The sequence below is a fragment of the Neoarthrinium moseri genome, assembly GCF_022829205.1.
Source record: "Neoarthrinium moseri strain CBS 164.80 chromosome Unknown scaffold30_Wmoseri_CBS_16480, whole genome shotgun sequence".
Taxonomy (NCBI): Eukaryota; Fungi; Ascomycota; class Sordariomycetes; order Amphisphaeriales; family Apiosporaceae; genus Neoarthrinium; species Neoarthrinium moseri.
The window spans coordinates 18,714-31,618 of NW_026055144.1; the positions used below are offsets into that span (position 1 = coordinate 18,714).

The 12,905-nt window shown below is 49.3% G+C and overlaps 5 protein-coding genes across 5 annotated transcripts; all 5 read left to right on the forward strand.

Moving 5' to 3' along the window:
* Window positions 1-32: 32 nt before the first annotated feature.
* JN550_007616 (uncharacterized protein) lies at window positions 33-2,036 on the forward strand (the record flags this gene model as incomplete). The annotated part of the gene is made up of 1 exon (XM_049319486.1): window positions 33-2,036. One exon carries the CDS (start codon window positions 33-35, stop codon window positions 2,034-2,036), a length of 2,004 nt encoding a protein of 667 aa, XP_049170273.1.
* A 1,401-nt stretch (window positions 2,037-3,437) lies between these two features.
* On the forward strand, window positions 3,438-3,914 carry JN550_007617 (uncharacterized protein; the record flags this gene model as incomplete). The annotated part of the gene is made up of 1 exon (XM_049319487.1): window positions 3,438-3,914. The coding sequence occupies one exon, from the start codon at window positions 3,438-3,440 to the stop codon at window positions 3,912-3,914; it is 477 nt and encodes a 158-aa protein (XP_049170274.1).
* A 771-nt stretch (window positions 3,915-4,685) lies between these two features.
* On the forward strand, window positions 4,686-5,816 carry JN550_007618 (uncharacterized protein; the record flags this gene model as incomplete). Its single annotated transcript, XM_049319488.1, has 1 exon — window positions 4,686-5,816. The coding sequence occupies one exon, from the start codon at window positions 4,686-4,688 to the stop codon at window positions 5,814-5,816; it is 1,131 nt and encodes a 376-aa protein (XP_049170275.1).
* Window positions 5,817-7,381: 1,565 nt separating this feature from the next.
* Window positions 7,382-8,199, forward strand: JN550_007619 (uncharacterized protein; the record flags this gene model as incomplete). The annotated part of the gene is made up of 3 exons (XM_049319489.1): window positions 7,382-7,738; window positions 7,794-7,897; window positions 7,995-8,199. 3 exons carry the CDS (start codon window positions 7,382-7,384, stop codon window positions 8,197-8,199), a joined length of 666 nt encoding a protein of 221 aa, XP_049170276.1.
* A 1,288-nt stretch (window positions 8,200-9,487) lies between these two features.
* Window positions 9,488-10,992, forward strand: JN550_007620 (uncharacterized protein; the record flags this gene model as incomplete). Its single annotated transcript, XM_049319490.1, has 3 exons — window positions 9,488-9,961; window positions 10,198-10,615; window positions 10,760-10,992. 3 exons carry the CDS (start codon window positions 9,488-9,490, stop codon window positions 10,990-10,992), a joined length of 1,125 nt encoding a protein of 374 aa, XP_049170277.1.
* Between the last annotated feature and the right edge of the window lie 1,913 nt (window positions 10,993-12,905).

Here is a 12,905-nt window from a genome sequence, read left to right on the forward strand (position 1 = left end):
GGATTTAAAAATTGATGCTGTGCAAGCTCGCGATGGGTCCCTACCAGACGCTTGCGACGCTCATTGCGTTGCACTCGAATGCAGCTTTGGCAGCATTGGTCGGGGTATCCAACTTGGATCCCTTTGGGGTGCTCGATCCACAGAACTGGGTCAATCCTGATAACATGACCTGGGCTGATTTCAAACCACCTCCGGGGACGAATTGGAGCGACCCACCCCGGAAGGGATCAGAACGGAACTTCAACATCGCGCTCGTGACGATAGACTACTCAGATCGCCCCTTCGTCGTCACTCAGCCGACCGGCTCGACAATCTACGGCAACCCGCTGCCGGCAGCCCCTCTCCTAACAAGAGATGATGTGCCGGTATACTACCGTGATCTACTAAATACTCCGAATGACTTGAACAAAGGCCATACTCTGCATGAGTACTGGATGGGCGACTCGCTTGGACGCTACGGCGTGGACTTGACAGTGTTTGGTGCTTATGAAATGCCGTCTCTATCTTACCAGTACGGCATCACAAACGACATGAATTCTGGCGGCTGCCCTGAGACCGGTGTCTGTAACAAGGATATCCGCACCGATGCTTTGAGACTGTGGCGGGCAGATGTGGGCAACGCAACCGCCGACGCGTTCGAGTTGGTATTTATCCTCTCAGCTGGGCAAGACGAGTCGTCTACTTGGCAAGAGTTTGGGGAGATGAAGTTCCAAACCAAGGATGACGTCCCAGAGGAGTTCGGCCCGCCAGATGCCGCCGCCGCAAACCTGACCAACTATGCGAAAACGCGATATGTCGAGTGGACTTCCTGGGCGGCTGCATCCAACACCTGGCCGAACGCTGGAGGTGGGTCATCTACACAGGCCGAAAGCTCGGGGATGTCGACATACGCGCACGAATTGAGTCATCTGCTCGATATTGGCGACAACTACAATAACCCCTACGGCACTCCTCTTCGTAGGGCGTTCGCCGGCCCGTTTTCGATGATGGATCGAGGGAGCTTCAATGGTCCCGGCGGCCCTCATTCGAGGTGGCAGATTCCCGCACTAGAGGGTGGCTCGATGGGATCTCTGCATACAGTGCGAGATAAGGCTCAGCTGGGCCTTATTAGCAACTCCAGCATACTCCACCTGTCACGCGAAGCGCTGGCTGACTCGGGACTCGTGGTGGCGGAAGTCACAGCTCGTGCAGTCGATCCAGGTGAGAGCGGACTGATGGGTCTTCGCATCAACATGAACGCAGACCGGTCACCAGCCTGCAGTATCCAAACTGATGTTCTATGTGACGGTGGCCGATACAACCACTACCACGTCGAAGTCATCGACCGAGTCGGTGCTGACTCGTTTCAGCCAGACTCGGGTGTAATGATTAGCAAGACGAAGGAGCAGGACTCTCAGCCCTTTGTCTGGGTCATAGACGCAAATCCGCAGGATATCGAACTAGTCGACTTCTATCGCCCGAATGGCACCGCGGCCATGATCACCATGGGCGACTATCGTCAACTTGCTGATGCCCTTTTCCATGCGGGAACGCGGTCAGGCAGTGAATTCGAATACGTCGATACAGCGAATAGCCTCCATTTCTACGTAATTGATGTAATCCGCGACGGTGCTGGAGTGCTCTCTTACAGCATTGGCATACGTTCGCTGAACGGTACTGGGGGCCCAAGTGAACATGGCATCTCGCTTGAGGCGGGAACGACCACAGCGGAAAATGTGACGGATCAGGGCGTCTTCTGCACATTTCCACTGCTTAACAACGGAACTTACGTACCAGGCGAGTACGGACATCCAGACGACGCATCGGCATATCTTGACTCCGATATTTACCGGATCAGCGCCGAGGTAGACGGACAAGGGTGGCGCGTTGAATTGCCCAATACACTGGCCGCGGTCAAGTTCGGCGCGAGTGGCGAGGCTAAAGTTGCTGTCGGTGCTGATGAAAATGCAGTTACGACTGCAGTCGTCACGTTGACCGTCTCGTCAGAGTCTGACCCGTCTGTTATTGCAACTGCTGAGTGCCTGTTACAGAAGTAGCAAGGATAGTGGTGTAAAGATTTGCATCGTAATACATCCCAAGATATCTATACGCAAGACCATGAATTGCTGTAGCTGTAGGTCTCGAGTTGTTCATTCTCTGACCACAATGAGTTCCAATTGGTTGTTACCCTGACCGTCGTGACACCCCATCGGTTACTCTAGCTGTACCTAAGACAATGCAAGAATTTTTCAAATCCTGTCAATCGGCTCTCGCCACGTTTCTATCCGTACAGCTCGCTGCCTACGATGTCCTTTCAAGAACACGCCTTCCTGTATACTGGCTTCATGCAGGGGTATCCAAGTTACGTTCTATGTCACAACGGATAGTGTATAAAATAAAGCCCTGTGATAGGCTTACTAAGCAAACAGTGCCACATACCACCGGAGAACATGTACGTAGCATCGTGCGTCAGGGTCACGGAAGATGGCATCTGATAATAGTCACTCGTTACTTGCTAAACCAGAGACATGCCACGCGCCAGCTCAGACTCACGAACTCTGGTATGTAAGACAGATTGTCTGTCTGGATCCTGGTACAATTAGGGTCGTCACAGACAGATAACTGCGGACCCAAAATTGCAATGTATCTCTTCAATGGTGTGTTGCGATGTACTTTAAATATAATTTCTATACTGGTCGTGCCTACTAAGAGTGAAGCGAGCATGTGCGTCTTCAGACCGAACCTGCACAGAGAATTGTTTCCTGCACGTGGAACAGGCAATCACGGCGAAGGATCAGGCGTTGAACATGCACAGGCATGTCCACACCCTCAGGATTATTTCTCAGCATGTTTTGGAGATGTCCCGGAATGCGTCCAAATGCCTATCGTATTACTCACTCAAGTCTTCTGAAAAGCCAGTAGCTGAGTATTTGTCACTTGAATTGCATCAACCGCCCGGACTGACTACCTACAAGTCCCAGTTCAATGTAGGAGTAATAAAGTTTAGAAACAGTTATGATTATGCGATCAAGGTTTGCGAGAATGATACGAAGTAAAATGTGCTGGTTTTTGAGGGTTTGGAAGAACCTGTCACGCTGAATGATGTTATATTCACTCAGTCCAAACTTTAAACTTGAGATAGAATGCGAGGGCTTCGGAGATGAAACACTATGGTAATATATAAATCCATGAAATAGCCAGAAGCTAACATTCAGTTCGTGTCTACACTCGTCACAGCCAAAAACAAGGAAATCCTCAACTGGAACATTCAACAACAAGTTTCACACAAATCAAATCAATACTACATCTTCGACAACCAGATCAGCGAAGATCAGGCTACCGCTATTACTACAGGAAGCTGCACAATCGACATACGTACGTAAGTCCCTTCAGAAATAGGCGAAGCCATATGAAGACATTAACTTGCAAAAGCGATCAGGGAAACTTGACGGTAAATCATGAAGCTCGTCGCTATCACCACTATCGTCGCTCTTATAGCGAACTCGGCCTCAGCACCAGTGATTGTGAAGCCGCAAAGCGATGTGAAAACTCGGCACATCATCCCAGTAACTGACGTCGGATGTGGCGGTGATGTACTGGATCCTTCAGACACGGCGGAGGCGAAGAAAAAGATGATCAGATGGGACAGAGCGGGAAACAAAGTGGACCAGAAGAATTGGCATCCGGAGTATTTCAATGGAACGGTCTGGTACTTGTGCAATTGCAAACTCTTCTGGAGAGATGGCGCTCCGGAAGAAGAGCTGAACCAAGTTGAGCAGATCTTGTCGGAAACATGCGGTCCCGCCCACACTGGCTGGGTTTGGAGCAAACCGTGGCAAAAGGCATACAATGTGGCGAGTGTGAAGACAATATCGGGCAAGAAACCTCCTCATCTCTGTCCCCGTCACTGCATGTGGGCGCATATTGGAGACTAAAACCTAGGCAGCCGCACCACGAGATGTCCTCGACGTCAGTTCAATGTGAGCTCACCGGGGATGATGTCAGTCGAGTAGTCTAGCCAACGAAAGTGTATAGCCTCGATTAACTTCGACTTCATCCTCCGGGATCAACATTGATGAGTCCGTCGTCGCAGGTACATTAGAACCCCTGCCACTGTAGGAGTGAGATGTATGGATAATCGGTCAAGGCAGCTGGGACATTATAAGGGACACTACTGGAGCATGTGAGCGTCTGCTAGAGCCAATCAATCTGTGTATATCAAGAAACATAGCGACCTCAGATAAATCATTTGCCCACTCATTTCCTAATTTGAACTCGCATGAAGCACGCTAATCCAAGGATGAGAGTTGACACTGCAAATTGTTGAAAGTTTATAGTCAGTTTCAATTGAGTCTCCTTGGTAGAGCAGAGGGGGCAATGCGTTGGGTATTAGAAGTGGGGTCTGAACTACGGAAAAGTGAACCCGTATGTACCATTGCACGTGGTGGCAATTCGTCAGAGGGTGGGTAGTGTTACGGGTCGATTTGAGCCACCACATGAAGGCGGAGACGGATCGTGCGCGTGACGATATAAATGGTACCATGCCCAGTTAGCTAGAGGGTTAGTCTACAGAGTACAGCTATCTTATTATTGAGACCTACTCTTCTTTTCATCTTGTCCTGTCTAAAACGCCCTTTCAGTTTGCGGCCGAAGCATCTGGCAGAATATCTAGTCACCACGTGTTCCAAACGTGCTAAAAGTGCACAATGATCAAATTTGATCGACAAAAAAACGAAGAAACTAGAACGACTTCAATAGAAAAATTCGCCATTACAAACGTCCTTGTTTTCGATGGCGAAGCGGTCAGGGGTCCGGAAACTGTAGTCGTCGAGAATGGGACCATTGGAACCAAGTCCGACGGTGCTACAATTGTGGATGGTACCGGTTGTATGGTGTTACCGGGGCTCATCGACACACATGTTCATATCGTCGACGAAACTGAGTTGCAGAACTGTGCGAGGTATGGCGTCACGACAGCATGCGACTTGGGTGCATATCCAAAAAATCTCTTTGAGAAACTGAAAAAAGTCAATTGGCCAACGGAATACCTTTCCTCGGGGCTTGCAGCCTTCCCTCCTCAGAGCTTACACGCCCAATTCCACTCGAACTTGGACAAAGACATGTCCCTGAGGCCAGAGCATCGCGTCGCGGACTGGGTCGAAGCTAGGGTATCTGAATGCGTTGATTTCATCAAGATTATCGCCGACGAACCGGGATTTGATCAAGCGGTTCTCAATGAACTAGGCCGATATTCTAGAGCCAAAGGCAAAGTAACAATTGCTCATGCCACGAATTACACAGCTTACGAGAGAGGAGTGGCTGCCGACTACGATATCTTGACACACGTCCCTCTAGAAAGACCAGTTGATTCCGTAATGGTAGATAAGATGCTCGCACAAGGGACAGTATCCTCTCCAACATTGGTGATGATGAAGCTTATGGTGGGAAGCGAGCACTTCAAACTCCCCGGCGCAGACTATCAAAACTGCCTGAGAGGGGTCAAAGAAATGTATAAGGCTGGTGTTCCCATCCTCGCTGGCACCGATTCAAATCTTTTGAACATGCCAGTTCACCATGGGGCGAGCATCCATGACGAACTGGACCTTCTCGTCACAGCTGGACTGGATCCTACAGATGCGCTTAGAGGCGCTACGTCATTAGCAGCGAAGCACTTTGGGCTACATGATCGAGGCAGAATTGTGCCTGGGTTCAAGGCAGATTTAATCCTGGTTGAAGGAAATCCAACTGTAAATATCAAAGATACTACGAAGATTAGGAAAGTGTGGAAGGACGGGACGGAAATACCACACTCTGGAACAGGAGACCACATAGCATGATAACATGCACACTTTGCACTGGACACTGGCGGCCCCTTAGCGTCTCTCCACCGATCAGAACACAATGGTATTGTTTAGAAACTCGTTAGTATGATTTGATCCACTTGCTGGTTGGGATAAAGAAGGTTGAATGGTTGTTGAACAATAAGTAGGTTGCACTTCAAGAGATAACCGCCCGACGCGGCTTGTTTGTTGCGCCCAAGTATGGTCTGAATGCCATGCGATTGACCCGCTGCAACGGTAGCTCCCTCGATTTCTCGGGCTCAGGCAACTTAGGAGACTAAATTACGGTATCTGCCAAGGGTCGATCTTGATAAAATGGCATCATCAATTCGGGATCAGGTTCTTGGTGTGCAAGAACTTCTTGAATCCATCTTGCTTCAGCTAGACCAGAAAACCATCCTAGTTTCAGCCTCTCGAGTTAGCAAGAAATGGCGAGCAACAATTGACCTTTCGCCTGCATTAAAGCGGCACCTATTCTTTGAACCTGACTTGGGCGCCCCTCCCACTCATAACCCGCTCCTAGCACTTCATTTCCCATTCATGTTTTACCACGTGGTATCTCCAGATAACGTCGCGCCGTTCAGCTCTCTAACAACGGCCAAGCTAGATGATCTGGACAATGAATTTCCCGCAATGCCTTGGCTTGTTGAGAAGAAAGAAGCCTACATGTATGAAAATGCCAGTTGGAAGACGATGCTCGTACACCAACCACCCTTCCGGGGACTAGGGTGTATTGTCACCGACCACCACATTCTGCTTCTCGGCTCCGGTAACCGAACCTGTTCGGACAGACCTATAATGGCACAGGATTTGATGGTCTCCAGTCTTGCACATTACCATCTACAGGTGAGTGGAAGCTACGTTCCTACAATAACTAGTTTTCGCGTGCTATGGAGAAACTTGCCTGCTGATATGATCAGTCTGGGAGCAGCTGCCGACGCAGACAGCAATATTTTTCTAACGTCAGATAATCTAGATCGTGTAGCGGATATATTGCCCGAGTTGGATTTACAGATGGAATTATTTGGAATTGTGTTGCACATGGATATTTGTCAAGAAACGCCGTCGGCGCTGACTAGTGCGACAGGCATTCTGTGGGAGATTTTGAACTGCGATTGTTGTCTATTAGATTCTACTTAATTTAGACGACTAGACTCTAGATTGATACGCCCCACAGATAAGAAGAACTAGCTTTGTAAGTGTAGATGCGGCGCACCAAATGCGTCACGGCAAGGTTACAAAGGAGTTCTGGGGGGTTTCTCTATCCTATGAGATTAGATTGAATTGACCAATGATAATACCCCATTCCGTTTCATAACTGAGTACAGTATGCTCAAAAAGTCATGTTACCTAGGTACTAATAGTGATCGAATAAGGAGTATATCCTCAGAATTTTCTCCACTCATACCGGTCTGACTCATTCGGTATGCACTTTCGGGTGCTGCACCCGGCAACGGCTGGTCTTACATCTGACGACTGTCAATGTGGTTATATAGGAAACCTCCATCATTGTCAACACGAAACAATAGCTGCAACTTGCATTTCTCTAAATCCTACGAACAATGGAATTTCACAAGGAAGCTCTCGCATCTTGGGAGACCAACGCCTCGTTCTGGAATGAAGGTGTGGGGAGGGATGGCAACAAATACTGGAAGTCACTTCAGATGCCAGCTCTTGAGCGCATGATCGACGTGCGTTCGGGCAGCCGAGCCCTGGAATTCGCGACAGGCAATGGGCTGGTAGCTAGGTGGCTTGTAAGCCGCGGTTGCAATTCGGTCCTCGCAACCGATGGAAGTGCAGGCATGCTCAAACATGCAGAAAATCGCCAATCAGCTGACGAGGCCTCCAAAATTTCCTACAGGCAGCTTGATGTCACGGACCCTGTCTCATACGATGAGTTAAAAGCGGATCCTCGAGCTGTAAGTAGCAGAGAACCGCCTTAGGCCTCTCGCTGATCTATTCACACATTGGTAGACTGGTGGGTTTGATATCATTATCATCAACATGGCAATCATGGACATTGCGGATATACAGCCGTTGGCCCAGGCACTGCCAAAACTATTGAAGCCTGACGGAGTGTGAGTACTTTTGCGACAGATGTTTACTGTCTGAAATTGACCGTTTCTGTCATGCAAATCGGGTAGTGGAGAGGCATGCCTACTAAGTCGTGGATAGATTCGTTGCCACGGTCCTCCACCCTGTGTTTTTCACCTGCGGCGCAACACGGTCGATTGAGATTGACAGCTCCGCCGGTATTACCGACAAACCGATTGTGACCAGGGCCAAAGTAATACGGCAGTACCTGAATGTTCCGCCATATCACGGCGTGGCCCTGTATGGCCAGCCGGCGCAGCAGGTCAGTCACTGTCGACATGATTGAAGTGGGACCCTACCCTTACTCTATGTATCAAAGGTCTATTTCCATCGCCCAACACATGAGCTATTCAAAACATTTTTCCAAGCTGGGATGGTCATGGATGCTATTGAAGAGCCTGCTTTCACCGGACGGGACAGTGAACCAGACCGGATCGAATCACATTCTAACTTTGACCAACTTCCAGCCATCTTAGCATTTCGGCTACGGGTCAAGTCTTGAAAAGGCCGTATTGAGGTGTGGTACCTGATAGCCGGAAAATTGTCCTCGTGTTGTCCCACGATAATTCGATAGTCAGGCGCTGCGATAGTGCGTTGAGGGGTATTGATGATTATGGACCGAGTTTTTCATGATCAATAGGAAAACTGATCAATTGTTTTCATACTCTGAATGATAATACTTGGTATGGGCCGAATCTTTTGGTGGCAGTGGTTTACGACCGGCAGTGTCTCGTGAGCCGCACTAAATGAACCCACTCTTGTGTCAGAGTGCTCTGGCATTTTCCACTTCCTACTTTTCTTTATGCATGCATTAGATCGTATGTAACGATGTGTATGACCGAGTGGGAAAGCCTGGAAGCAGAAGGTTCAACTTTCAACGGTGCATCGCGATCATCTTCACTGAGTATATGACACCACGACATTCGATACGACCAAAGCGTATAGTAATTCCAACGAGTCCCAATATCCCCAGCTGACGGAGCCTTGCTGGGTTAACTATCTCGGTGGGCTTGGCCCATCCGCATTTCACGGGCTGCAAGGCCGCCATCTATTGTAAGCTCTAGCTGTTCTTAGCCATCTAAAGGAAAGCGATCCTGTTGTTTCACCGCGCGTCAATCCGAACTCTTGCCTCAAATACTGCAAAAGTGTTGGGAACGGGCCCGATAGTTTGATAACGGCCAATGCAGCGTGATAATATCTGTAGAGAGGTTGCTGGATACGACCCGATGATAACGGTCTTGGTAATGCAGCCAGCCCGTGCCATGCCAGTGTTGATGATTGATTTTCTGTGACACAACAGAAATCCTATGTCCCAAGGGAACGGAACCGACCTTTTCGTGCACAGGGGTGGTGGATAGGCGGCTAGAGAGGGCCCGTGAATGGTCATCTGCACCTGGGTTATGGAGGATACGGCCCCTGTCGGGAAGCCGAATCTGCGGCAATATTCGGGTACTTGAGAAATAGAGAACTCATCGAAATGAAACATATGAGAACCGAACGTATTCTCTCCAGGTCGACGAACCTTCCAAAACACCAAGCGCTGTTGTGACGGAATCTGTATCCTGACACTTGCAATGGCACATCCTCATCAGTACCACTACGACCCGTCTCACGAATATGACCTTCCTCAAGAGGAGAATATGGGGTCAGTTCCACCATATCCCTACCACCTCATGACCCCGCCGCCGCCGCCGCCACCACAATTCCCGTCGCAATTCTCTCCACCTCTACTTCTACCACCACAGCTGCTAGCTTCATACGTGCCGCCACAAGTACCGGTTCAATCTCAGGTGATGACACAGCAATACTCGCCGTTTCTCGTAGATGAGGAGACATACAACTTTGGGCAGTATGACTATGTTCCATCCCAGGCAATGACGCAACCCCCCGACATGGAGGAATTTCTCCTGGCCCCACCTCCGAACCCAGAACCAGACACGCATGAAGTGACTGGTACTTCGATCATCGCGCCGGGCACAATTGCAGACAGTAATGGACGTCTTTACCAAGGATATCGAGAGGGGCGTTACTTCTTACCGAACGACCCCGTACGTCTTACTTGATTGACCGATGCGGAGCTCGTAAGCTTATTGAGATTGCCTAGGCCGAACAAGACCGGCTCGATTTCCAACACGCCGGCACGATGATTCTTCTTGATGGCAAGTTAGCTTGGGCACCCATCCAGTCGCCAAAATATGTTCTTGACATAGCAACGGCAAGTGGCATTTTGTGTTCTTAGTAGTCTCTGCCTTCGGCTTTGGAATACTGACAGTGAGCATTGTAGGGGACTGGCATTTGGGCCTCAGAATTCGCGGAGCAACATCCAGAGAGTCACGTAATTGGTAGTGACTTGACGTTGATCCAGCCGGAGGCCAGAGTTCCTAACTTAAGCTTTGTCCAAGAGGATTCGGAGGAGTTATGGGTCCACAGCCAACTCTTTGATTATATCCACCTTCGGTATGTCTACACGTGCTTCGATGACCCCCGGACTGTTATTAGATCGGCATTCGAGAATCTCAACCCGGGTGGATGGATCGAGTTCCAAGACTCGGCAATGGAGCTTCATTCTGCGAAAGGTGCCGCCTATATAGCTGACAACCCTTTAAAACGGCTTATGGATCTCGCGGTTGAAGGCGCGGCTAGACAGGGCCGAGACATTCGCGTCTCGAGGCATTTTAAGCGATGGTTGGAAGAAGCTGGCTGTAAGTTTATGCTGTTTACCTCCGGGTCTTACCTTGAATGGGATACTGGCACGTCTGAAGGGTCGACAATCATGACCGCAATCAACGAGTTATCCTTGTTGCGAGTATGGTCCTAAAACAGATGCATAACTGATCCCATTACAGTCGTTGATGTCGTCGAGAAGAAACTAGCAATCCCCGCCAAGGAGTGGCATCCAAGCCCGAAGTTAAAGAAGGCTGGCAAGTATTTCAGCAGGATGATGATGGATAGCCTTCGGGGGATCGCGTACAAGATGATTCAAGGCAACGGGCTTACCGGAGACGAGATCGACGAGGTGGTGACGCAGGGCAAGACACAGGTCCGCAACTTGGACATGCAAGGATTCTTTCCTTTGTAAGCCCCCCTCCCCTTCGAGCCTCTTCTATGGTGTGTACAGGGTTAACAATGTAATGTGAAGCTGGGTTGTGTATGGGCGGCGGCCAGTTATAAAAAGCGAGCCTACTCATTCATAGGAGGGCGATGCGTTTGTGTCTTCCATGTTTATTCAGCAAGATACATAAACCCACTTGATAGTTTTATCAACCATTCGGCATGCTTCGATTGCTTTTTCGTAATTAAACGTGTACAGTAAACAAACGTTGATGGTGTTCCATCTCCGAAGTTGGTTGGGAGTAGTGAGATGCCCTGTTTCTTGCGTTCATAATTTCGGCTTCCTCTGACCCCTCATTTACGTTCCACCTCATCGGAGTCGCTGCTGGAAACAATGCAGAACCCGAAGACGACATTCGGAATAGTACGGCGGCTACTTGTCAGTCTAATGCATGGCGCAGACTCCACATGCCACGAACACGTGTACGGCGTACGCGTATGGGTTCTTCTCCCGCTGCTTGTCACATGCAGGCACACAAAGCGCTAAAGTAGCTGCGAAGATGGCACATGTTTTCAGTTAGCATCCGATCATTGCCGGCAGATCTTGCCATGTGGGATGGCGCAAACCGCACTAGTTAGCCCTCTGTCAATGTTTGCCGGCACCCGAACCCCACGGCTCGGGCCGAGAAGTGTCTCAAACAAGTGGTCACATTTTCCCCAGTCAGTATGTATGGAATGGAAGAGACCAAAGGCTTCATCTCGTTCAGTAGTCGGACTAAGGAGAGCTCTTCCTGTAATGTGAGGGACCGAACAAGTGATAGATGCAGCGTGGACAAAAGGTGAAAGTTTATCCGGACCGTTGGCAAGGTTATCCGCCATATCTACAGCTCCAGCCACTCTTCATGCAGGATATTAGTTGACGATGTGAAGATCAATCACCCGATTCATCAGACGATTTCACAGTGGTCGGCCAAGTTGATGTTAGTTTCCAGACTTGATGCACACATATGGTTAGCTCGTGGTCTGTGCCATCGACGGTCACAAAACGTGTTACGGTAGCGCTGAGAAATACCTCACTACGATCAATAGTCCCTTGTAGATCACCTGAGTTTCACCAACTAAAAAGCTTGCATATCAATAGTCCACGCGGAAGACTATCCAGCATGCATCTAGAAATCCTTGAGAAAGCTGCAAAATCGCCCTCCGAAAATTCACTCAGCTGAGGACACGCACTAGATAGTAGATACACCGCTCCTCTTATGTGTTACCCGAATCATCGAGGCGAGCGCTTGATATACTTGACGCACACCTTGAACAATCCATGTGCTAATCTTTTCAAGCCATGGGGACAACCTGCCTCTTTCGTAGGGTTATGGTACAGCTGACTCTACATCAGCCAGCCTCGGCATTGATGTTCGACGCCGTCCCACCGTACCCGTACCAATTGCAATACAGATACCTATCTATAACCTGATCACATGCACCCTGGTCTGCAGAATCCTGGGGTTACATAATGGTTACACTTGAAAAGGCTTCCTGATCAAGTACACCGTGGGTGGGATAAGGTGGAGGTGTTGACCCACTTCCGGTCGGAAAACGCTCCCATACACGAATGCAAACGACTCAGGATGTGGGCAGTGTGACTACTGGTTTCCTCACCTTGAAAGTCAGCATCTCTCCAGTCTCACCGCCGGCGGCTGTCACTAGATGCCGGGGATAGGGCAAGTTGCGTGATAATTCTCCCCTTGCATGTTTGTTTGTCAGATGTTCTCTAGGTGGACTGTCCGAGTAGCTATATCGTGAGTTGTGAAATTCATCAATGGTATTGCGCATGTAAAGAGAGACGAGCCCATAACATGCCTTAATCATTGCGCATTTATACCAAATTGAGTAACGGACTAGCCGATGGCATGTTCAATTGAAGGGTGCTGTTTACTCATA